The sequence below is a fragment of the Pochonia chlamydosporia genome, chromosome 1 (genome assembly GCF_001653235.2).
Source record: "Pochonia chlamydosporia 170 chromosome 1, whole genome shotgun sequence".
Lineage (NCBI taxonomy): Eukaryota > Fungi > Ascomycota > Sordariomycetes > Hypocreales > Clavicipitaceae > Pochonia > Pochonia chlamydosporia.
Window position 1 is genome coordinate 2,911,935 of NC_035790.1, and position 25,650 is coordinate 2,937,584.

At 47.8% G+C, this 25,650-nt stretch overlaps 8 protein-coding genes across 8 annotated transcripts; 1 reads left to right on the forward strand and 7 right to left on the reverse strand.

Annotated features, from left to right (window-relative positions):
• Positions 1–220: 220 nt before the first annotated feature.
• On the reverse strand, positions 221–826 carry VFPPC_15211 (alpha/beta hydrolase; the record flags this gene model as incomplete). Its single annotated transcript, XM_018292964.1, has 1 exon — positions 221–826. The coding sequence occupies one exon, from the start codon at positions 824–826 to the stop codon at positions 221–223; it is 606 nt and encodes a 201-aa protein (XP_018148966.1).
• A 1,305-nt stretch (positions 827–2,131) lies between these two features.
• Positions 2,132–4,545, reverse strand: VFPPC_12880 (trehalose synthase (Ccg-9); the record flags this gene model as incomplete). Its single annotated transcript, XM_018290657.1, has 8 exons — positions 2,132–2,720; positions 2,769–2,895; positions 2,947–3,056; positions 3,117–3,373; positions 3,422–3,624; positions 3,686–3,966; positions 4,024–4,394; positions 4,450–4,545. The coding sequence occupies 8 exons, from the start codon at positions 4,543–4,545 to the stop codon at positions 2,132–2,134; spliced, it is 2,034 nt and encodes a 677-aa protein (XP_018148967.1).
• Positions 4,546–6,565: 2,020 nt separating this feature from the next.
• VFPPC_00735 (deuterolysin metalloprotease (M35) family domain-containing protein) lies at positions 6,566–7,900 on the reverse strand (the record flags this gene model as incomplete). Its single annotated transcript, XM_018280697.1, has 1 exon — positions 6,566–7,900. One exon carries the CDS (start codon positions 7,898–7,900, stop codon positions 6,566–6,568), a length of 1,335 nt encoding a protein of 444 aa, XP_018148968.1.
• Positions 7,901–12,827: 4,927 nt separating this feature from the next.
• Positions 12,828–14,589, reverse strand: VFPPC_12881 (sugar transporter STL1; the record flags this gene model as incomplete). The annotated part of the gene is made up of 4 exons (XM_018290658.1): positions 12,828–13,535; positions 13,590–13,912; positions 13,968–14,421; positions 14,473–14,589. The coding sequence occupies 4 exons, from the start codon at positions 14,587–14,589 to the stop codon at positions 12,828–12,830; spliced, it is 1,602 nt and encodes a 533-aa protein (XP_018148970.1).
• Positions 14,590–15,499: 910 nt separating this feature from the next.
• On the reverse strand, positions 15,500–17,214 carry VFPPC_12882 (cyclohexanone 1,2-monooxygenase; the record flags this gene model as incomplete). Its single annotated transcript, XM_018290659.1, has 3 exons — positions 15,500–16,015; positions 16,065–16,618; positions 16,668–17,214. 3 exons carry the CDS (start codon positions 17,212–17,214, stop codon positions 15,500–15,502), a joined length of 1,617 nt encoding a protein of 538 aa, XP_018148971.1.
• A 912-nt stretch (positions 17,215–18,126) lies between these two features.
• VFPPC_00737 (NAD(P)-binding Rossmann-fold containing protein) lies at positions 18,127–19,038 on the reverse strand (the record flags this gene model as incomplete). Its single annotated transcript, XM_018280699.1, has 1 exon — positions 18,127–19,038. The coding sequence occupies one exon, from the start codon at positions 19,036–19,038 to the stop codon at positions 18,127–18,129; it is 912 nt and encodes a 303-aa protein (XP_018148972.1).
• A 2,772-nt stretch (positions 19,039–21,810) lies between these two features.
• VFPPC_15212 (conotoxin domain-containing protein) lies at positions 21,811–22,308 on the reverse strand (the record flags this gene model as incomplete). The annotated part of the gene is made up of 1 exon (XM_022428957.1): positions 21,811–22,308. One exon carries the CDS (start codon positions 22,306–22,308, stop codon positions 21,811–21,813), a length of 498 nt encoding a protein of 165 aa, XP_022284690.1.
• A 2,212-nt stretch (positions 22,309–24,520) lies between these two features.
• VFPPC_15213 (hypothetical protein) lies at positions 24,521–25,620 on the forward strand (the record flags this gene model as incomplete). Its single annotated transcript, XM_022428958.1, has 2 exons — positions 24,521–25,079; positions 25,196–25,620. The coding sequence occupies 2 exons, from the start codon at positions 24,521–24,523 to the stop codon at positions 25,618–25,620; spliced, it is 984 nt and encodes a 327-aa protein (XP_022284691.1).
• Between the last annotated feature and the right edge of the window lie 30 nt (positions 25,621–25,650).

A 25,650-nucleotide genomic window follows, 5' to 3' on the forward strand; every position in this document is an offset into this window, starting at 1 on the left:
GTCAACATCCATGTCACTTGCGAAAAGTCCAGGTGGCCTTTCCCAACACGCCAACAGCTTAAATGAAGAATGCATATATGTACCCCGATTTGGCCACCGTTAGAAGATCTAGCTACAAAATACTTAGTTGTACAGATGCGAAAATCGCCAATTACTTATATGTCTGGTAAGTATATCCCAAACCCCAACTGCCGTCTTCAATGTTGAACTCAGCAGCTCTTTAACCAGTCAGAGCAACCTCATTCACAAAGTCTTTAATCAGCATTGAAACATCATGACTGTCCCTCATCCCGATTACCAGATGTCCACTGCCCTTGATTACTTCAAACTGCACGTTGACATTGCGAAGCCCGTTTCGTATTTCCTCTGCCCCTCCCAACGTGTAGGTCTCATCGTTCTCGCCGTGTATCATCAGCACTGGGCAACGAATAGACTCCAAGCGAGCGATGATATCCTCACGCTCTTGATTACTCTCCAGAACCGCATTGATGTTGTCGGCGCCAGAATGTCTCTCCACCCAATAGTCCTTGATGTGCCTTGCCCTAGGACCGGTCACATCAGGATCACCACCCCAGCTTCGAATAGCAGCATCCATGATCTCCTCCGACGGCGTTGGAGTGGATGACCAGATCTGCGCAAGCTGATCAAAGGCCGCTTTCTGCTCTGGGGTGGCGGATTTGCCGGTAGCTGCGATGACAACGAGAGCTGCAACACGGGAAGGATGTGAGAGCGCAGCTTGCAAAACGACTGATGCCCCCATGGAGATGCCCACGAAGATTGCCTTTTCTACCTTGAGCTCATCCTGTGTATTGCAATAAGAGTTCATTAGTGACACGAATTTACAGGACTGAATAGTTAGATGGGGAGTCATACCATCAACTTGATGACATCCTCGGCTTGGTCCCAATATGTGAATTGCTTGCGTCCGTTTCTTGTTTCTCCATGGCCGTTGAGATCAACGCGCAGCAGGTTCGTATTGGGAAGAGATGGGGAAAGATGGTCGATTGTCTCATCAAACATTGACGAGGACATCCACGCTGCGTGGATGAAGATGACGGTGGGAAACTTGGGGTTGAAGGGGGACGAGCTCGTCCAGTGCAGGGCTGAGTTGGTTGATGCCATGGCTGAGCTTGTATTTGTTTGCAGACGCTGTGGGAGTAGTCTCAATTGGATGTTTTATTTACTTGATGTGTTTGCTGAGGCTGAGGAAATCGTGGAGCGCCATTGTCTTCTTTTATAACCTTGTGAAGCAACTCTTCTTTCACCTCTCGCCAGACAGGCTAGGTTCTGGGTTATGCCATTCCGACACCATGTAAGTCAGAGCCACAACGGCACGATGAGTAAGGATTATGCTAATTGTAGAGTAGCAGACTGATCTAGTAATGCGGGTTCTGGAGTCGTTTGCGCCACATGGCAACAACCCGTTATGCTGGCGAGTTATACTGAAGCCACAAACCCACATAACGATGACCTGCCTAACAGCCGTAGTAAAATCCAGATCATTGCCACAGTCATTGCTGTGTTTCTCCAACTGGAACACATGATTACCTCTTCTCTTACATCTGTCTCTTAAATAAGACGCTAAGCCTGATAACTTCTTTTCACAATGTTGGCCCTTTGGCTAGTCCATGGTGGTCTTCGGAAAGAATAACACAGTTATGCTCTTTCTTGGTTGGCAGATAAACACTCAATGAAAAGACGTTGCCACAAAGGACAATTCACACTGAGTCAGTTCATTATGCCCATTCAACATATCCACGCGGGCTATGTGGCGAGGAAACACACAACGACTGCCGCATCAAACAATAGTTGTGAGTAAATTACGTGGAGTTTACTGCGTCAAACCTGCTCTCAGTCAACTTCACCTGTCAAAAGTGATTCAACTCATTACTCCTATCCATGGACAAGTTTACTGGAGAGACTGGCAGTATTGCAATGGCACCGGTATCTATTCCGCTCCCGGCGTCCGCATCACGTCCTCCTTTTTGCAGTAAAATAATTCACGTTTTTAAAAGTAATTGATATGCTACCAATATGTAGGGACGCATGAAGCCGCGAGCTAATGCACGGGCACCACGGCACGATAGCCTCATTTGGAGGTTATGAGCCCGCAGTTGGCTCGTGTTGACCATTATTGTGCCCGGTTCTCAGCTGTAAACCGCCGCGGCAAGCGATTCTCATCCTGTGTGTAAGCCTTGCCAGCCTCCTCCCTCGCTACATCGTTCAACCATCTGGAATTACCCTTGAAGCTATCGTCGACTGCGAATCTAGACGCCAAAAAGAACCAAGACAGCGCATTACCCACGGTGCCGACCTCATCACTTAGACCTGTCTCGGCGGCGAGTGACATGGTTGCGTGAAGCTGCTCGTTCGTAAAGAGATCTACCAAGTGACCTGCCACAGCCTCCCAGTCACCTGGCTTGACGAGATATCCATTCACCTCGTGCTTGACTTGTATTGGAATCCCGCCTGCAACCGTGGCGATGACAGGGCGTCCCGCGTGCAGTGCCTCCGACACCTTAATCTCGAAACCCTCTCTGGTGGAAAGCTGCAACACCACATGGGCATTTGCAATGATGACATTGAGTAGTTGATCATTGGGGTCGAGGCGCATGACACTGATATCACTTTGAAGATGGGGGCATTGGGTCTCAATTTGGGCCATGGTCTCGTCGTAGATCAAGGTTCCGTCAGGATCGTCAATGGAACCGTTGCCACAACTTGAAGTTTGTCAGCCAGGCTTCACAAAGACTTTCAGGACAACTTACATGACTAGCTGGGGAGGTTGAGAGGCGGCTGAAACGTCAAACCTGCGCCTGAATTCGGCGTAAGAGTCGATTACCGTTGGGATTCCCTTGGCAGGATCAAAACGGGCCACCTGGACGATATATTTGCCTGTACTGGTCAGTGTTTCGCTCATTCGCCGCTAATTAGTTTGCAACTTACGAGCCGGCCACTCCAGCTCGGTCATGTGCTGTGCATGACACTGGACGTTGTAATTGTGTATGTAGTATCCGGTATTCCACATGTTTAGACTTTTATTCAACCCATCAAGCCTGAAGTAACGATGTTAGCCTCAAGAGTGCTGAATCTGTAGTTCCAAGGGAAGTCCTTACCAGTCACTTGTAGCTGGGAGATACGTGACCTTGTCCTTTGGCACCGTATGCGGAACAAACTGGGGGATCGGATGGCTGATGAAAACGTCTGCTTCTTTAATGTGACTCCATATAAAGTCCCAGACGTCAGCTTGTGGTGTACCACTCTCGGCAATGAGATCACTCCGCAGTTGGATATGCGAGCGGAAGAAGACTGGTCTCTTTTTGGAGCCTTCCTTGATCATTGGAATGAGGCCAATCATTTGAGGATCGTCAATCTGCAACAATTAGTTCCTATTCAGCCTAGGGACAAGAATCTTGCATACAATGATGATGTCGGCACCACCCTCTTCCGGTAGGCACAGAGGACCACCCTCCGAGAACCAATATCGCGTAGCATTGTCCGTGATCCAGTCCAGGATAGCGGCCTTGTCCTCGGCCGGTATACGCTGTTCCGGAGGAGCTACTCCCTGAAGAATGTTGTGCATATTCTTCGTGATCCGGAAGACACTCTGTCGAGGTTTAGGGACTTTTTACCCATTAGGCTCAAAATTCATCACAATTTCCGCGTATATCGCAAGCATACGTACCATACCATCTCACATCGAGCCCGAGGAGTCGAGAGAATCTCACGAGTGCGTGCCGCATGAGAGCGACGCCTCCTCCTTGGGGAGTCGCGCTGAAGAAGGCCACTTTGGTCCCCTTGCGACGCAATTTGTCGGCGTAAAAAGACATTGTATCCCAAGATACCTGGGAGCACGTCTTTTTGTAATCGTCTAGAGAGTTGAGGCGAACCCTGCCATTGGCAGCAACCTGCACGGCGCCGTGCCAACCTACCTGGAGGAGTGGTGCCAGAGAAGGACCGAAATGACTGATGAATATGTGAGCTGATAATGTAACAAATCCAGAGAGTGAGATTAAGGCTTACACGATACATCTCCGAGCCATTGAGTCAGCTTGCTCGTCAATTCGCTTTGTTTGCCAGAGGCTTTTGTCATTCTGGCTTTCTGCCGGCATAACGATGGGAACAATATCCAGCCCCAACCAGAGGCGTGAGCAAAGCGTTGGACTGATTTCAGCCAAGGTAACAGGGAGTCCAGCGCCAATGAACTTTGCCATGTTTTCTGTTTCATAGGACTGCAGGTGGTCCATGATGCGGCTGACAATGGCGTCCTCGCCGTCACTTAATGTGACTTCTTGAACAAAAAATTCCGTCAGATACACGACATCTCGAATGGCCAAAGCAATCTCGGCCGTGGATTCGTCCTTTCGCACTGCCGAGATACCGATATATAGTGTCTTTGAAGGTTGTGTCAGTGTAAGTCGTCAGTTGAGTACGTGAAAGGGAACTAACCGTGAGCGGCAAATCGAAGGATCCTTGCTCCTGTGCGACTATGCTTCTTCGCCTGATATATGCCGAAGAGGCACGTCTAGGCGGCGGCGGAGTCATGGCTGGTGTTGTAGTTTGCCTTGAATGCCTTTTGGGTAGTTCGGTTGTGCTGTCTTCAATTGGCTGTTGCAAGCGCCTGGCCCACGAAACAGTGATGCCGACGTATGATATAGTTGTCGAATTTGAGCACTCAGGTAGGTCTCAGAAAGTTTACCAAATGACTGGTGAGTAAACTGATACTGTGGTGTCGGAGAATGGTGTATGGGATGAGTTTGGAAACGGCAAAACAAAACAGGAACAGGAATTGTATCAATGGACATGTAGCTAAGTTGGGGGAATGTAAAGACCCAAAAACATTCGTCACACAATAAATGCAGCTGATCTGGGCTCAAAGCTGCCCAACAGTCGCAGCAAGATGAAGCCCCCAAAGTCTTGGCTTGAACTTTGTTCAGCCATGCTTCCATGAGAAGACAGCTACCACTCAACTTGAATTGCACCCAATAATATTCCGTTTACGGTCTAGTATTGCCAGTCATTCTTCTATGTCTGCAGCCGTCCATTTTGAGTCTTTTCAGCCGTTGCTCAGTGTCACTTGTTGGTGGCCATCGCATGTGTGGTCATAAGATGCTTCCGAGCAAGGACATAAACCCGTTGGCCATCAGGCCATATCAGCGTCATTTCTGCCCAGCATCATGACTGCAGATATGTCAGCAACTTTCGTTCCAAGAATGAATTAGGGCGAGAAATACAATAATGTTTCTTTAAACGACGCGCTGATGTGCAATCTCTCGAAAGATGAGGGCAGTCTATGACGACACAGATGCACTCAAAAGCAGGCGTGCCACATCCTTGACCGTTAGGGATGTAAGACTGCAGTAGCCGACGTTACCGTTGTTTCACTGCTAATTTAAGCCATCAAGCACATGCCAGGTCTCACAAGGTGCTGTATTCCGGTGCTAATTTGCCAATCGCTAATGAGCTGGTCGCGTCGTCAAAGTCAAAATCAGCCACATACGGAGCTGACCAAGCTCAATGAGCAACCCGTATCCGAATATAGAAAAAGCACTTGAGCTTTATGAAGGGTTTAACAACTAAGAGTGTTTCAGACCTGAAGGTTGGCCGTTGGTGCATACCTAGATTGCAACATAAAACCTGTTCTTGCCAATTGTCTATCAATGTCTCTATCCCTGGCCACTATCCTAAAGACGACAAGTAAATACTTGAGACATAGTCAATGCAGATTCGTGGTGAGGAGCTAGGCGGTGACGAACGTTTACTGACTGAATGATGATTCAAAAGAAGGCAAGTGACACTCGCAGTTCTCAATTCAACGGCTCTCAACGGCATGGTTCATGTATCAATGAATAAAAGTCATTAATTACTCGGCTCTTGAACCGCAGTCTTTTTGTTAACATCATTGACCATGATCACGTCTAGTTTACACACAAAAGATCAATCTCTCCGCCTAGATATAACATTCCGTCGAATGAAAGGGTTTTCTCAAAATGTGCTGAATTCCACCGCACCAAGTTCAATTCGAGCCGCAGGTTGCAGAAATTATGATTACACACTCTGTTCAATGCTACTATGTCATCACTATTGATATGTCTCAACAAATATGCCATACTGACATGGATCCTGTAGGTCTGATGCTTCAGTGCTCTAAGCCCATACCTTTACACAAGCCTGCTAGGAAGACATCGCATGTGTTATTCTTCTTCCATCATTGTTCCCTCTATCAAGAGCCATATGCCAACTACAGCAGGGTCAACACTTTAATGAGTATCTTGATATCATACAAAAAGCAGTCCCTTTTCTGGGACAAACCCCCCAAGTGTGATAGTTGGCGGTTATTTTTAAATACCATACACTACTATATAAGGCGAATCAAGCATGAAATGTTCACCATGAGCCACCGGGGCTATGTTACAAGTTGAGAAAGACAAATGTGCCACAAATGCTCTACCTAGAGCACAAGATTCTCACCCAGACCATCTTGCTCAGCACCGTATCCAGTTGTACGGGGACCGATATCAAGCCTCCCCATTCCCCTGTGCCTCCGGGCTGCTGCTCGACTCTATCACCCCTGGTCCATTTGTCGGCGGTCGACTTTTACCAGCTCCGTCTCGGTTCCTGGGGGTTGAAAACCGCCGCCGCCAACTCCTTCGTCGCTTGACTGCTGGTCGCCAGTACTTCCGCCGTTATTTGGAGGCGGCGGATTTGTTTCCCCTGCTCCTCCGTTTCCAGCAGGTTGATCAGCTCCTCCTTGACCGTCCGGCGCTGGTGTGTTGTCGCCATCAGCAGGTATTCCTCCTTTGTTTCCTGTAGGTTCATTGTTGTTGTCGACTTTCCCCCTACCATCAGCACATTTACCGTTCTTAACACCCTCTTGCTTGTTTGTGCCCAGACGATTCCCACTGTTGCCTCCAGTTTCTTGGTTGACATCGCCAGCTCCTTGAATATTCCCAGGTGGCTGATTTCTGCCGCCTCCCCCATTTCCAGTTGGCTGATTGTCATTGCCAATGCCCTGGTTGTTTCCAGGTGGCCAATTTCCGTTACCTCCTCCTTGATTGTTGGTTTGTTGGTTCCCGGTGCCTCCCCAAGTCGGCTGGTTACCATTAACACGCCCTTTACTGGTTCCAGGTGGTTGAGTTTTGCCAACACCTTGTCCTCCGTTGTTAGTTGGTTGATTTCCGCTGCCGCGTCCACCACCTCCTTCATATTTACAACCCAAAACTGCGGCCTGAGCAAAATGTGCAAAGTTGTCAGCATTGTTCAAACTCTGAGAGGCATCAAGCCGAAGTACGTTGCCCATGCCGTATCCTAGATCGCGAACACCAGCTAGAGCATGAGCCATTTCATGCACAACTATATCCGAAGTGGACAGGGAACCACACTGACTTCCTCTACCAGACGTAAAGGCTAGGTCACATAGCTGAACTTTGTTTCCTGGTGCCAATGCCCACGCAGCAACGCTGCCGGTGCAGGCGTTGATCTCTTGCTGACAAGTCACGGAGACGGTGCCAGCACCAGTCGCTCCGCACTCCTGGGCAATTCTGCCAAAGATATCGGCCACTCGTTTGCGGGTTCCTGCATCCGACGATTTAAAGAACGTTTGCAAGAGTCCCGACGATGTGTCTAGGGCGGCTGCTTGGCCTGCTTTGGCTGAAGTGGCGCAACCACGAAGGGCTTCCTCAACGGCTCCTGGACGATTGTCACAATTTCTTTTAATTGTTGCGCGTTTCCCAGTCAAGGTCTCATTGGATGGAGGGGCTATGGAGTCGCGAAACTCGAAGTGGGCTTCTATAGAAGGCTCGGTGGTTGTGTATTCTTGAGCATCGGATAGAATGTGGCCAATTACCATAGCATTTACAACGGCCTGGTTGAGGGTGGTAAGAAGTATAACAGCTCGCATGGTTCCTAATGGGTATCAAAGAACAAGGTATGTCAGAATTGTTCGAGATGAGTACTGAAGTGCTTTTCACGATTTGACGCCCGGGGATTGGCTTTTAAAGTACTACATTAACCATGTTGGCTGGACATCTTGAATCTGTTTTGCATAGTTGCCACAAAAAGGCACTGTTATTATGAAACTTGGCAAACTCAATTCAATGACATTGGTACACCGGAACCTGAAATCGGATGGATTCAACGCAACAGCTTCTTAGTAGCGGACCTGCGGTCTTTGTCATTCATGCTCGGCAGTTTATCTCGAAATCTCGTTGGCCCATCATACACAAGTCAGGTTGTAAGACGCAGAGTAATGCAGACCGGACTTGACTGATATACGGATGTCGTGCATAAACAAAATTTCTCTGCCCCGTGTTTCACCGCTTTTAGTCAGAGCCCTTGTCATCCTGTGTCGGATAGATGAATGGTCAAAAGATTGAATGAACATCCACCAGACACCTATTCTACTAATAGGATAAGGTCGGCAAAGAAGCAATATATATAGGCCCAACTGCTCTCCGAGTTTATTGAGAATACCTTCGCCTGGTCGTGCAATGCAGCTCTGATAGCTATCGTTACGTGGCCTTGACTCTTAAGATCTAGCTGCTCGTAAGTTTCGGCAATTCGACTATTCTGACGGAGTAATCTGCCGTTTGAGTAGTGTGTTCATTCATGCAGTCTAGATAAAGGTATTTGTTTTGAAACCGCCTGGCGTCATGTTTTCGTTGGCTCCGCACAGGACGCATAAACAGTCGTCGTGACCTTTCAGCAATTAATACCTACAGTGGGGGGCCAGAAGTATTTGAACAAGGAAAGATGTCGCATATCACGTTGTGTGCTGAGGCATATTGACCTTTGTTAGTGTATACTTGGATATGCCCAAACACCTTTGACCACAGGCTGTAGGTAGTCAGGATGGAGACGAGGAATTATTCATGCGCGGTGCTGAGAAAATAAACGTCTTATGAAACGATGTCTGAAATAAAGAACATCCAAGGGCTGAGGTTTAAGTTTAAGCTTAGAGCCAACAGCCAACTCGCTTGCTACGAACAAGGATCAGTCCGCATGAGTTGACCGTTGGATATCCCAGCGTACGGATTAGAACTACTCACACTAGATGCGAACAGGACGATCAAAACGTAAGCGGTACGGCCCCGATCACCGCAGATCCTCCAGGTTTAAAGTTTGACCCGTTGCTGAATTAAGGCATGACTCAACATGGGGGGACGGTTGTGGACACTGTTGTTGCAGAATCCTCGGCGCAGACCTGCACCTTCAGACGGTCTGATCCTATTCGATGATCCGCATAAATAATTGGTGTGAGACGTTTATTATATGTGCGATTGTTGAGGTCTAGACCTTGGATCGGCTAGTAGAAATTATGCATAGCGCGACTTGGCAACTCGTTAGGTTTGTCAAGAGTCAAGACATCATCCAACCGTGTAAGTCGGGCCAGCATTATGAGGCGGCATTCATAAAACACCAGACAATCTAGCATCAACATCCCCTATCTGTCAGATTTCAAGACAATGATTTCGGACGTAAAGCACAAGCGCTGAACCTTAGTCCTTTAGCCCCGAGAATGAATGCATACTGAAACCGGCGACATCCCGTGATGCGCAACTTCGGCATGAGGGCTGCCTGGATATGTACACGCGCTAGCTCTAGTCTACAAACAAGTTTCCTAGGGCAGTATCATGTATTCTTGCCTCTAATATACTGGAATTATTCCACCCTTCTTCGCCATGATACAAATGGTCGGAGCTGTTGTGTATCATTACCACACGGTCAAATACGGAGTGAATGCTCCTTCAGCCGCTCGGACAAGATGAGTATCAGTCATTTGCTCCGCATTGACTGCGCACCTACTATATGATCTTGTCAAGTACGGTCATCTCACGTCACCCTAGTATCGTAACGGCAACGGCAACACCCAGGATATTGCCATCACGCCTCCCATTCTCGAAGCAGCTGCTCAACACGATACTCAGTAGCCCATCCTAGATCCTTTTCTATATCCCTGATAAGCTCAATAACAACATTTTGGTCTTTTGAATTGGTCAAACACCGTCCAGCAAAGTACAGCGGCTGTAGCATGTGTATTCGTGCAGGGTCATCCGGCCGCCCCTGGGCAATGGCACATATTTCTACAGCATGGCCGCGCAACTCAATCTGCATTAATCTATACCCCGAGAGCAAGTCTTGCCGATGTGAGGTGGCTACTGGCGTATGTGATGACGATTCCAGGAGAAGTCTGGCTGGCCGATAGATCAACAAAAGTATCCGAGCCATGTGGTATGACTGCATGGTAGACGCACACATGCTATTGCTGTACCAAGTCTCCCATCGCAAGTTTGGCGATATGCAGTCAGTAAGCTCGATGCGGGCAGAGGGTTGAAAGGTGGCGGGTAATCTTTCATGCCAGGCGTTGAGTTGGAGATTTAGGTCTTTCCAAGTCGTTGCTTGCTGGTCATCGTCCACAGTGTCACTAGAATCCTCGCTGGAGTTTGTAGCCACGAAATTGGCAATTTTGCACAACAACCATACCAATGCATTGGAGACCATGTCATCCTGCATCAGTACTTCGGAAGTCTCCACGAGATCGTTTGGTGAAACATAGCCAGTCTCGTCCAATACCAGGCCCATCGCACACCACATGTTGAGATTCCCGCAGTTGAGACGGGTGTGTTTACGTGTAATTACTATCAGAGTCAGTAGCTGGTGCGGGACACATGTGTCATGCTTGTTATCTTACTTGATGCTAAGAAGTCTTGTCTCGCAAAGTTCCAAAATGCCGCTCGTAGGGCCTTCGGTGGTGTTGGTGTCATTGGGGACGGCCTTGGAGACGGCTGGAATTGAAATAAACCTTCTTGGTTGGTAAGTCGAAGCAAAGATTGTGTTCCGTCCAAGTGTCTTGACCAGCCGGCGGTTGTGGCGCTCAAGAACTCATAATTGCACAGCATCGTTGCTGCCACAATGGTTTCATCACTTAATCGTCGATTATAGTCATCTTGGTGTCCGTGATTGCCTTCGGAGATACACTCCATCAGCAAAGAAATACTTCTGTCGTAATATTTCATGCCGAACCACGTATAGTCCACTGCGTCATTCTCTGGCCATCTCTCCATGGCAGAAAGTCTGCTGGCAACTCCACCACGGACGGCCCTTTGACCATGTACACGACCAAGTTGTTTCGCAGCAAATGCACAGGCTGCATACTTGACAAGCGGATTGTGCCTCGCCAGAACTGGCACCTGCCGACTATAGTAATAGTCGAGATCGAACAAGTCCATCCACATTCCAGGTGTTTCGGAGAAGTGCCTAAGAAAGAAACTGGTTTCCCGAGTTTCGTCAATAGTTGAGGTCTCGGCATGCTCAGCTGCCGGACCTTCATGACGAGTTTGCAAAGGGGAGCTTCGAGAATTTTGAGGACTTGACTGGTATAGGTGGAGAGATGCTGGTGATTTGACACGCTCCCTAGATGCATGCTGCTCTGACGGAGAAGTTGTAGGCTCTTTCACAGGTTTCTGCACATTTTGAACAGCATCCACATCTTTGCTCATTGTAGAATCAGGAGACGCCCCAGGAGGTATGTAGGAACCTTCGCCCAATGATTCCATGTGGGCTTGCCGGTGGTGGTCTGAATTGTGTCCATGGTTTTCGTTACTGACGAAGACAACTGCTAGAGATGGAATGAATATAGCTTTGGATTGTGAAGGCGTAAGTGAAACTTACATTCTGATAGTATCTGGACCCAAGAATTCTCAGTTGTCACTGATCTCGCACTACTTTCGGCGCGTCCTGATGGAGATCTTGGTGACGACGTTACCGCGACAGACGATTTATACTGTCTGAAAATAGGAGTTGTTGTGTCACATCTTCGCCCGACTTTAGCACATTCACCGCAGGATGGGTAGTTCTCATCGCATTTAATCTTCCTTCGACGACAATAAAGGCTGACATTGTTTAACAACTATTCGGCTACTGAAACCGACAGCATATGGCACTTACCATCCTGTGCGCGACCTTTTAACTTTAGTCTTTGGCTGTTGTGTGGGAGCAGGCGCTGTATGGAGTAACTGGTTATCCATCATGGGTATCTTATCGTTTCAGGTCGTCCGAGCCGACATGATGACAGGCTAGTCTGAGTAAATGAGACCAGACCAGTATGCCAGACACGTGGCTCTGCTGTTCTAAGGCAGCGTCAAAGCAGGGTTTTAGACATGCACTAGCAAAGTTATGTCTTGGTAGCAGAATGCCCATCAGTCAAATACACATGCAGCAAGGATGAAGAGAAGAGGGGATTGAAGCAGACTCGACAGACTTGACTCCCCCATCGAAGTGCCGACGGGCAAACTTTAGGCTGTATTGCATGGCAGCGGGGAAATATGACATGACTAGCTAGACATGACTAGACATTACATGGATGTTCATGGATGGATGGACGTCAAATGTAACGAGACGGACCAGAGTCGTCCGGCCGGTAGCGGCGATCTGGGGTTGATTCGCAACTCCGATTGGTCCGGATGATACAAACGGGAATATGCACATATATATCCATTACATCAAAATGACCCAAGTTTAAGAGAGAACCGGCGAGGCAATCAACAGAGCAATTCCAGCAATGTTGATCAAAAGCATCAAGTTGGTGGCGTCAGAAGTTGGACTCAGATGGCCGACATGGCAGCAAGCTCAAGTCCCCCTCATGATTCGAATATTTCGACAGCTTCCATGATTAAAGAAATTGACAAAACGAAGCGAGGCGGACTGACGCCATCAGAATTTTTCAAATAGATAAAAGTCCAGCCTCAGCTCAGAGGCCGTTGTGACATTGACCCTCTAATCAGTGTAATAGATCATCATGGACAGTGCATTGCCTCTACGCCAACATCTTAGTCTCCATGTCCGCGCTCCGAACCCATTGTAACAGTCGCATCCAACTTCTCGTCCTTTATATTCTCATTCTGATGAGCAATCTCATTGTCTGCCTCCTCGTATATGTCCGGTCTTTGAAGCTGAGTGGCAACCTTGTTTCTAAAGACAAAAATGCCCGGGTTATCAGCGAAGAATCTGTCAATATCCTCGAGTGATCGATTTGCCGTCTCCGGATAAAAGAAGTACGTAGTGGGCACAAATGATGCGCAAATAACGGCCCATATAATCCAGAACTTGTACCCCAGGTTCTCAATTCCCGGCGGCGTGATTTGCGCTACCATGTAGTTCATGATCCAGTTGGTCGCCATGGCAAGACTTGCCCCTTGAGATCTAAACGCCAAGGCATTGATTTCAGTCGGGTACAACCACGGCACGCCTAGAACTCCCATGGCGAAACATGCGAAAAATGCAAAGAAGAAGCTGACGGCAACGGCTCCCAGTTTGAACGAGTCTCCTCTGCCCGTTTCAGAGAGTCCAAGAGCTATCGCGATTATTATCCAGCAGAGGGAACATGCAGCAGCAGACGTCATCATGACTTTGCGACGTCCGTAGCGTTCGACGACGAAGAATGCCAGGAAGGAAAAGACGAGGTAGTCGACGGAGCCGGCGGCCGCCAGAATTCTGGCCATCAGTTCGTTCAGCCCAATTGCGTGAATAAAGACGTACTGTATTCTTCGTCAGTGGTTAATTAGCAGCAGCGTCGTCATGTTTCAACTCACAGTCATGTAATATGAGGTTACGTTGATACCACTAATTTGGTTCATGGCCTGCATCCATGCACCGAGAATCATACGACGAACCACGCCAGCGGGTCCCCGGCCGGTAAAGAGCTGCCACCATGAATAGGTGACGGCGTATTCCGTGTCCAAGATGTCCTTGATAATCGAGAATTGAGTTCTGACCGTGGGCGAATCCGCGGTAGCATCGTTGCCTTCAAGGGCGGCGAGGACATCGCACGCTTCGTCGTACATTCCCTTGCGGATCAACAGACGAGGGGAGTCGGGCAAGAAGGGGCACATGAACATAATGAGTCCAGAGAAGACTTGTTGACGTTAGCATACCATCCCATTGTGAAGCAATTGTTGTGTGTAACTTACAAACTTGGAATGCGAGTGGAAATCGCCACGATACGCTTCCCGGAGCAAAGGAGAAGCCCAAGGTGAGCCAGTTTGACAGACAGAAACCGGTGATGCAGTTTGCCATTTGGATAATGACGAGTTTTCCACGGCTTCGCATCTTTGAAGTCTCAGACTGCCACACGCCAGCGGTAGCTGTATTCATACCAGTGCCCAGACCGGCGACCACACGACCTACATACATCTGAGCGGCACCGTACGATGCAGCTTGAATGACAGCACCAATGGCAACAACGAGACTGCCGAGCATGAGAGTCTTTGGCCTGCCCAGTTTGTCGCCCGAATATAAAGTAGATAGTGCACCAGCAAAACATCCAAGGTTGTACACGGACGTCATTGTGCCTTGGTCCTTTGCTGAGGGGTTGCCCATTGTGTCGAGGAAATCTTGCTTGACGAGGACATTTCCAAACACGCCCTAACCGAGTGTTGGCGAAAATCAGTTACATATGGGACAATTTGAACTTACCTGATCGTATCCGTAGAAAATCAGTACCGTGCTGGCAGCAATGGAAATCCAAACGGTGAGAGCATCACCAGAACCGCCCAGGTACTTTGCCCGGCCACGCTTGTCAGTGAGCACCATGGTGAGTGAGTGACTGAGTTTTGTTGAAAACTCCACTTCACTAAATATCGAGATTTGAGTCTCCAGATAACTCAAGAATGCATCAAAGAAAGCAGGAGGATCAACGCAGGATCCATCCTCTCTTATTATAGCCCTCTCATGTCTCGGAAATGGGCCGGGTTGCACGGTTCTCTTTGCCGGGATCGACTTACAACCCACCACCCCAGACTTCCCCAGAAACCAGACCCTCTCCGCAGATTTACAGGAAATGCCAAGTGCGCTAGCCCAGAATAGTTCTGATCAGAGGGCGTTCCCGATGGGGAAATATAGCAGCCCGCCCAATGTGGCAATATAAGCGTTGTGGCTGCTCTAGCAGAATGATAGCTTTGTGCCGAGCCAGGATGCAAGAGTTGCTCGTCTATTGGGTTCCCAAAGGAGTCAGTGCCGATATGTCTTGATATTGAAACCTGGGATAGGTAGAATGTGAAATGTGATCAAGTCTGTCGCGTTCGTACTATTGACCCTGGCGCGGCTTGCGAAGCCAGTGAGGAAGCAATTCGTGGAACAGCGGGCTTTTAGCGAGACAACCACCGGAAATTTAAGAATGTATGATCAGATTTATGGGTGAGCTTTGATGTGTGCTATTCATTATGGTATGATTGACTGGCGTATTTGCTCGATTGCGTTCCGCAAAGACAATGGGCTGTGTACCCCCGGACCTGCAACGAAACGTCAATTGGTCTCTGTGCTACTGCCCCGGAATATTGCTAATTTGATTGCAATTTGGTTCACTATTCATATTTTAGCGTGCCGCCTTACGATGCATATGACGGCAAATGCTCACTCATTCCGAGACAAATTTGTACCAGCCATTGGGAAAAGTGCCTGCAGCAACCCAAGAGCAAGAAATAACAATTCTAAATTCCCCGACTTATATCAAGATCGGCGATACAAAGTACATGAGCGCAGATATCCAAATCCACCAATACGATACATGACCCTCAATTTGCTCCCCTCGGTCCGAAGTATAAACAAAGTCTTGACGCTTGATAAAAATGCTCCGAAGCCAATAGTGCCACTGCCAGTGAGGATAAACCATGACATTTTTGCCCGTCGTCGGCTCAACATACCAGTTTGTGCAGCCACTCGACCAGACGAGTTCCTTTGCCCGGCTCTGAATCCAGCGGTTTTCCCTGTCCTCTGCCTCTTGCTTCACCTCGACGGCGTCAACATGTCCATTGAGACTCAAGTTTATCGACGGCGGGTGAAGGGACCTTAGAACAGGGTCCAACAAGCGTAGTGTAAAATTAATCTGGCATTCGCTGGAGTAAATGACGGAAAGGTGGCCATTGACGGTGTTGGGACCCATCATGACGAAAAAGTTGGGGAATCCAGCAATGCAAGTGCCGTAATATGCCTGTGGTAACCCATCATTATGCTTCTTCCACTAAGAAAACTGTCAGCACGTCTCTCGAAGACTGTATTCGCTCACTCACATGTTCGGTAATGCTCATGCCGTTCCGTCCAACAACCTCAAGAGGAGAGAGAAGCGTCGTCGTTTTGAAGCCTGTTGCCAGCACAATGGCGTCTACATCAACTTCTCTCCCTGACTTGAAGATCACTCCAGATTTCGTAATCCTTTCAACAGAGTCATCCGAGACAAGCTCTACGTTTTCTCTATGCAGACATTTAAGATAATCTGTATCGAATACACGTCGCTTGCAGCCCACTTCGAACTTTGGAATCAACGCATCCACATATCTAGGAGGCGCATTTTGGCGGATGTACGCTTTGGATGCTCTGGCAAGTTTCTCCCTTGCGTTACCACCAGTATCCGTTTCGAACATGGTCCATTCTGCCTCTAATTCTGCGAAAATTTTGGCCCGGAGAGCTTGCATGACCCCTGGAAAGCGCATGCAGAATTTGAATGTATCAGAATACGTTGGATTTGGCCGCTCGAGAAGCCAGTGTGGTTGGCGAGCAACTTGTATGACGCCTTTTGCCGTTTCTGCAATAACGGGCACGAACTGCGTGGCACTGCACCCATTCCCTGTATGTAATTAGTACTTCGCCTCTAGGAGCATTGTCGTCTTGCTTACCGAGTACAAGAATTTTCTTGTCTGCATGATCAAACGAGTGATTCCATCTAGCTGAGTGAAAGATTGATCCCTGAAACTTCTCCTTACCAGAAATATCACAAGCTTTTGGAGTGCTCAGGGCACCGACTGCGGATACCAAAGCCTTGCAGGTGCGTTGAAAGGTGGATTTCGAAGTCTGGTCAAAGATTGTTACATTCCAGACGTTCAGTGCCTCGTCCCATACCGCACTCTGAACAGTACACTGGAGCCTGGTATGGCTTCCAAGACCGTATATATTTGCCACAGTGTGAAAGTAGGCTAGGATTTCCTGCTGCATTGGAAATTTTCTCGTCCAGTTGGGATTCAGTGCAAAAGAGTAAGAATAGAAATGGCTTGGGACATCCACTCCGCAACCTGGATAAGTGTTGATGGCCCATGTGCCTCCAATGTCATCGGTCTTCTCATAGATCTCAAAAGTTGCGGACTTGTAGTTGCGCTTAAGCTGGGCAGCAAGTCCTATGCCGGACATGCCACCGCCGATTATAATGATGTCCGTGTCTGTTGTCATGTTGAGGTCGAGCAGCATCTGGAGATGGTTGGGGGAATTCGGAATAGGTTGACAGACGACTAGCTTCAGGATAGGCACTTAACATGTCGAACAAGACGTTTTATGAGCGAGCGAGCATTACTTATGTTCTACAAGTCGCAAACTGTCCGGGTTGCTGTGGGTCAACTAAACAAGTTTGCCCCATGTTGTGTATTAACAACGACATGCATTGCACTGCAACCGTCTTGTGATCAAAGGTGGTAGCTGGATTCCAGAATACGTTTGAGCCTATTATCAAGTTTCCAACTAAGCAGTGGTAATTTGTTGACATCACACGGCAGCTGGAGTTGCGTCGGAAGGTAATGATGGATCTCTAGACAACGCCCGACTATTGACCAACTCACAACTCAACCGACAACCTCCCCTTATTTTGCGGTGTAGTAATCACCCATTTGTCAGACTGTACACGCTGGTACCTCTATTCGGGTCTCTCACAAGAATTGAACCGAGTCAATAATTCTACGCTTAGGACTGTGCCAGGTCTACTTCACAGAACAGAGAGTGTCATGTTGGGAACGCCACGGAATACTGAAATAGGCAATCTCCAGATAACAAGCGTGTCTCATTTAGCAGACGGCTATCTGCCCTTGTCTCGGAATTTTTGGTCCAGTGGCGCCCTCTGGAAGCGTGGTGATGCGCTTGAATCTCCTCTTTTGGACAAGCCCATGCCGCATGGCCTTCTTCGGCTGAATGTAACCTCCATGTACTTGGTGTAAACTACGGACCTGTAGATCTAATAATGAGTTCTCTCGGTTTTGGGTGATGAACTGTATGAACGACATTTGACTACATACTGTGATGGCACACAGACGCTCAATGACACGAGGCCGCACACGTCTCCTATTGGCATGGACACTTATTCATTTCTTACAGCTACCACTGGCCCCAAGAAGGCCGAGTTAATCTATCCCATACTTCCTTTTCTCCAACATCAGCAGCACTGACAGTGTGCCCAGCGCCTTTTGGTCCGGGATCATTCAAGACCTCGACTCTCCGGACTTGATTCTGTCCAACCTCCAGCACGGTTCCCCCGACGTACTCTTCCTTTTGAACGAGATCCAGCATGACTTGTGCTACATCCTCTGCCGTAACCCATTCATCCTGCTCGACATCTATCCATCTTAGCTTCTCAGGATTCTCTGTCCAAAGCGGCGTTTTAATCAAGCCAGGTGCCACACAGTTAACCCTGATGGAAGGTAGCTCAGTGCTTTTAGGCGTCTCCAACAGTGCAAGTGACCGTACAAAGCCAGATATCGCAGCCTTGGAAGCCACGTACAAAGGACACTGCAAGAAAGGTCGCTGGGCAGCAATGCTGGAAATATGAACCACAGCTCCCGGCCGGCTGTGCTTGATAAAATGCGCAATGGCAATCTGCGTACACCGAATCGGATGCGTAACATTGATATCCATGGCGGCATACCTGCTGCCTCTCGGATCGTCCTTTGTCACACCTGTCCCTGGTGGAATCCAGAAATTGGAGAAGGGAGGTTCATATACTCCAGCGCCAGGGCATACAATGTCAACAGCACCAAAGGTTTGCTCGGCGACATCGAACATTGCTTCCAATTGAACCCAATCCGTGACATCGGTCCTTTGAAAGATTGCTCGCGGGCCATTGCTGCCGTCGATATGCGTCTTTACTACCTCTTCTGCTTCAGGACGGAGCGCAAGATCAGCGAAGACGACATTGCAGTTGGAGCGTAGGAGCAATTGAGCAAATGCCAAGTTTATCCCTGAACCGGCTCCGGTGACGATTGCTGTTTTTCCAGAAACGTTGAGCGCCATTGTCAGCGAATGATGAAGATTTTTGTTGGAGTTGCACCGGAATGTTGAAGGTTTCAGGAATGCGAAGCAGTAAACAGAAGACCAGACACTACGACTCTTTGTTCCCGATCGCGCCGTGGCGCATAAATGAGCAACAAATACACGCTGTATTATATTTGAACTCGTGAGACCTTCTTCAGCAAGCCGGTCGATGGTTGTAAACCACAACGCTTAAATTTCCTCTTTTGGCGTAGAGTTGTTGACCGGTGGAGGCGAAGAGCTGGGAACTTGGCATGGATCAGGTCGACTCTAGCTGCCTGGGAACTGGTTTCCAAGAAAATAGATTAAAATATGGCGACATCGGAGTCCAGCCGCATTTCGGGCTGATGGAGGTGGCATCAAATTGTGAGATGGCGAGATGGTGGAGACGCGGGGATGCACATGAATGAATGAAGCTATTGCTCAATTACTATTTCATATGGCTCGTGTGACGAGATGAACGGGGTTTGTCCCGTTTTTCGTCATTCTTTGCGCATACCGATTGGATGCCCGAAGAAGCAAAGCTGTCGTCCCCATGGGGTTTTCTCCGTCCGGTGATATCGGTTGTCGGGACATATATGGAGCGAGATGATTGTTAAGATGGCAGCGTCTGTGGCTGATCAGATTGACGCACTAGTTTAAATGCTGCTGCTACGATAATGCGTCGGCAGATTGGATCGTCGGTCAGCTTGGATGAGGGTTCTGTTCCACATGGTTGACTCAAGTCGATCGCGATAGTGCTTATGTGGAATGAGTTTATTTAATGACAGCAGTCCCGACGGCATTGGGTCAGAAACTACATGATCTTGCATATGAAAGGTATGGAGTATGGGTTGTGCCACATCAAATTAACTGTTCGGCAACTAACAATTTAATCGACACAATCCAGACTTTACACCGTAGACTAAATCGCAATTTGCCGCCTTTAATAAGTTAAACATTGCAGCCGGTTTACGAGACATGTCCTGCCAAGATAAAGCCCTAGCCTGGTTTGCCTGAAAACTCATGTGTGGTGGATTATCCAAAGCCAGTCATGACATACTGGTATCCTGTTCAACTATTCATCTCCTCTTCGGCATGCCGTGCACTAGCATACACTTGTACGTCGGTAACGTACTTGCCAAACTCCAAAGATTAACACGCTTTTTGAACCTATTTCCAACAACATGAGACACTAGGGGAGAGTATCCTCAGAGCCACTTACAACTCATCGATTTCAGTTGGCGTGCGATGAGCAACTTCTGGCAGTATAAACCAAGCAATCGAAACTGCGACGGTCCCAATTCCAGCAAAGTTGAACTTGTTAGCAAACACCTTTGCGCCGAGAGGATACTTCCAAGACTTCAAGAAACCTGTCTTGATGCCCCATTGCGTATCTGGCTCAGTGATGATCGGTGGAGTGGACAAACTCATCAAAACCGCAAAGGCATTCGAAAATACCAAGCAGGACTCTCTTGTAACGCATTCTTGAGTTCATTGAAGCCATTCCAATGGGCTTGTGAATGGCTTCTTGACATTGCACTGGCAGGACCAATCAGGCCTGAATCTCAGGTTGTGAAGACCATACTTGCATGCAAGAACTAATGCCAAGAAAGTACAATCCTTTCCCTCATAACTAGTATGAGTGCATACATAATATGAGCAGTTTTAAGACGCCACCGACTGTTTCCAACAGTCATCCAATTTACAGAAATACCCATCATTGGCAATACTACTGCACCAATTTGGTCCGGTACACGACGACAGCCATTGCACAAGTTCCCTAGTAGCTACACCGCTGCAAGGTTTATCCATTGTTTGCTTTCCCGATGATATCTCAGCTTGCGGAGCTATCTGCGGTTGTGTTACTTTGTTTCACCAAGAACCCGACATCCCAATGGTCACTTGACCGCCCCCAAAACAGCCTTGTGAGCCTCACTCCTTAATTTGATGCAAACAATGCTGAAGAGTCCGAGGGAGACGATTAATGAATGCGAGCTGGGAAGTGAGGCGTGTAGAAACGACGTTACGTCTGCATCCTTCCAATGTTCCCACCGGTCAAGATGTCTCGATCACCCTGTAGCGTCACGGAGGTATGTAAAGAACAAGTCACGCAACAAGCCGCTCATCCATGAGACTAAAGCGGAGTTAAAGCTCAAAGTCGCTAAATAATTGAAAGTCGGGCCAATTGGAAGATGGAACAAATATGCCCGTGTAAGCCATCTATCAACTCTCCTCCCTATTTCTATCCATAACCTTTTATACCCTAGCACTCACCCGCATTGCATTGTTAGCTTTTACTGATGCTGAAAGGTACAGCTTGTTCAGCTTTCATAGGAAATCGCCGTTAAGGTACTTTCGGGTCGTCGCAAGGTTTCCGAGTTCGTCTACCCGCCGCATATTTGCCCTGCAAGTCCCCGCAGCCTGCAGCCTAATATTGATGCATGTAAGAGACGGTACATGTACTACGCGGCATGTCACAGGTGTTTTTCCAGATTCGACAAGTCCAGAACGACCATAGACTGGACTGTATAAGCCTCCAATGTAACATCGGCGCAACTCAGGGCTGGGCGGTTTAGAGACGCTCCGAGTACAGCTGAATGATCGTACGAGCTATATATACAAGATAAATATCGAGTTGAATCGTAAAGTTTGAGTCTAAGTCTTTTCCAAACCTCTGCTGTTTTCAAGATCCATAACGAGATCGTTTCGTGTGCCACTCTTCATTTCGCATAGTACTCAGTCCACGCATAATACTTTATACATGATGAAGTGTCAACTCATCTTTGCCATCTCTCTTCTCGGGTTTGGACTCGCCAGCCCAACAAAGGACACATCCGCCGCCGCAGACTTAGACAAGCGCTGCAACGGCTCAGGCTCATTTTGCAACAACGGCGTCCCATGCTGCAGCGGTCTGTTTTGCAGCAGTTCCAGCATCTGCCGCGGTTGTAACGGATCTGGATCGTTTTGCAATAACGGAGTTCCCTGCTGTAGTGGTCTGTTTTGCAGCAGCTCTAGCATCTGTCGAGGATGCAACGGATCCGGCGCGTTCTGCAACAACGGTGTGCCGTGCTGCAGCGGACTTTTCTGCAGTAGCTCTAGTATCTGCAGAGGATGCAATGGTTCAGGGGCGTTCTGCAACAATGGTGTTCCATGCTGCAGTGGCCTCTTTTGCAGCAGTTCTAGTATTTGTAGAGGTTGTAACGGGGCAGGGTCATTCTGTAACAACGGTGTTCCGTGCTGTGCTGGTCTGACTTGCAGCAGTAGTAGCATTTGTAGATAGGTCTAGTGCAAAATCTTAGGGCGACAAGTATGAGTCTGTGGATAGCTCTTTCAAAGCTTTGAGATGGGTAGCTGGATGGGATAGATAGTACTGAGACCGAGGAAGTAAAGGTGCATTGTCTTGACAACGTAGTTAAGTGGCCATTTCGTGTGGAAGACTTGCGTTCTTACAAGAAACAGAAAGTAAAGCCTATACGGGCCAAATATTATTTACCAAGTTAAAAGACAGACATGGTACAAATTAAAGGGGTATTTAAGGAATAGAAGAAGTCGGAGATACAGCAATTGCAACGAACTGATGTCAACACAAGTTTCTTCATAATTATTCGCGATATATTACAGATTCCGGCGCATTATGCCCAACTTTCATGCAAAAGATCAGACGACTCACCGACAGCGACATAATTAGGCCACCACTAAGACTACGTATACCACAAGGTCTCGGTACATCTTCTAAGCCTCCACGAGGAGTGACTTGTTTCATTACTGCGTAAGCCAGTACTAGAATACATATAAGGGGAAATTAAGACGGAACATGTGCTGTTTACAACGGACCAAAAAGCTTTGCAATTGACGCTACCTCCCTTTGAGCTCTATCTACATCCACAACCATATCCATGGGGCAATGATGCCTTGGATCGTCTGCACTTCCGAGATCCTGCCAAAGTAAGACCATCCCATCCCTTTTAGTACCGTGAAAATTATACTCGGAGAGGCAGAGAGAGCATTTGAGTGGTTTACCACGAGCTGTGTCGAACAAAATTCGGTCTCGCAACCCGAGTATTGAGAGTTCCAAGCCCATCATACCCTGGCACACGCCCGCTAGACAATAATGAGTATGCAGTACACTCAGGTCTAAATCAAGCGACCGGGCGTTTGTCCAGCGAATTTCGCGATAAAGTAGAAACCGCCCTTGTATTATCCGTGCCATGATCTTGTAGTGAACCGTTGTGGATGGCCTGAAAGGCACCGGTGAACAGCGCAGCTTGCACGTACTAGGGTAGTACAATCTCAGCGGAGATATCAACATGTCATCAGGCTCTAGCCAGTCGCCCACGACTAGTGACGGATCGTTGTAGCTGAGCATAAGCTCAATGTGTTGCTTCGGGATGTACGTCATGCTGCGGCTCCGGTAGCACGAACAGAAGTGAGGAGGGTGGCAGCATCTCTGCCCACAGATTTTTTGACGATTGCAGCCTCGGGTCATGGTGTTTAGCTGGTATTCGCGCCAAGGGCCGCGAGGAAGACGTTTGTGAGCGGCAACATGGAAATCAATGCACTTGTCGCAAAATAAACGGTGTGATACCTCTTTCGACAAGCACCCAGTTATATCAAGCGCTTCGCTGCGATGCTGTGGGACATCGGAATCTCCAAGGCGAAAGTAACGTCTTAGAATAACTTGCATGGGATTGCATGATTGAGCAAGAGTGTATAGACTCTGTCGAGGGAGGTGACTGGCGATTAATAGTATGATTTCAATGGGCATCTGTAACAATTCTGCGTCTTGTTGTGGCCTGATATGCTGTCGTTGTGTGCGACATAAGCGACACAACAGTGATTTCAGGCGATCCATTTCAGTCCCCGGTTTATCATTGAAGATATAGTCAATAGGGTAAGAAGGAGGGTAATTTATGACGTGGTCATATAGGAAGAAGAAGTATTTATCCCTTGACATATATGAAGCCTTGAAGAACCCAAAAGAAAACCTTTGAGTTTGCATGGACTAGTCCTACTCTCACATAGCCTTAACTTACACGTGTAGGTATGTAGACGCACACTTGCGGTGTACTAATGAGCATCATGCACGCGATTAAACTATCAAGTGCTACTTCATGGAGCTGCAAACTCAACAGCCACACACTCTGTATGTTTCATTGACCTGTGTAAAAGTGATGATGTACCCAACAAATCATTGTGAAACTAGAAATAACATATATCGCAAAAAAAAAAACACCCCGAGGCTATTGGATAGAGGCCAAGGATGCCCACGTACATGGTTTACTTATTTCACTAAAATTTTAGTTAGAAATTCCTAAAGTACGGAAAATAACATGAAGCTAGAATCTAGAGAAAGTCTACACGACAGCTTTAGGAACCATCTATGAGTTAAGCCTCTTTACACTTGACAAGGTTTCGCTTAATCCTTAGGCCATCTCAAACCTTCAAGCTCGTCGGGGTAAAAAGTTAGCATTCTAGTAGTTTCATGCTCGGTAATATATCGCGTGTCCACTGCTTCCCATTTGCTCATCGTTCATCAGCAACGTTGTTTCGACTGACTGAGTCGAGGGTTTTCTACCATTTACCAAGTTTGCAGACCCCTGGGCCTCACGCGCCGTTCAGGGCATTACGTGGACAAACACACGATGTGTCTCCAGGTACATGGTTAACTTGCGGATGCCACCGTTGCGTCAAATGGAAACGAAGTAGTTCTTTTTTGCAATGCCGCGGTCGAATCGATACTCACAAGGTCATCATTGCAACGGTCAATGTGGTATCAGCACAAAATGTTCACAAACAACATGTCTGTATGGGAATAGGATGGTGTGCGGTAGTGGTAAGCATGCCATGCTTGGGGAAGTGTACCCATTCGAATTCTGCACCGAACTTGCTGGTATTCACGTTGTTTCGTCTGTGTGTTCTAGCTTACTGTTCAAACGCCTATTGCTGCTCACTGATGAGTTGGTTGCAAATATGGCATTGGGTGCAGATAACTTGGCTACCGTTTTGGGGCAACGAAATACTGACAACCCTATCCAGAGCTTGCATTTAGACGTAGCTACTAAGGTGATGATGAGTCAACTTCCCAATAGCGAAGAGGTGAATCATGGACGAGTAGATAGTCTTACATTTACTATATGGCTGAATGAATTATAAAAAGTAAGCCGGATCTTGCCAATGCGAATGTGTCAGGCTCAATTCAATGTGTTCAAAACTGCAATTGTGCAGAAAGTGCAGAATCCATCTGCTCTGGCCAGGAAACACAGAAGCCATCCTCAAGCCTTTTACGTACTCATTGACGCCCGGAGTACACCTGTTGATGAGCTCTTTCCAACAACATGGATCGCACAGGGTATGCTTTCCGAGACAGATCGGATTGCTCAGTGTTATCAAGAGATGCAAGTGACATGGGGGAGTACAATTAGCTACGCGACTTTACGACTACGTAGCATTCTCATCTTGTCTGCTTGGATTGAGGTCCATCGTAAGAGCTGTGGGCAGCTGACAAGTCTGAAAGGAGCGCACAATTCTTGTCATATGTCCTTCGCATACATTAGAATCAGGAGAAAAGGGTATTTGTACTGATCTTCTATGGCATCAACCACATACACAAAT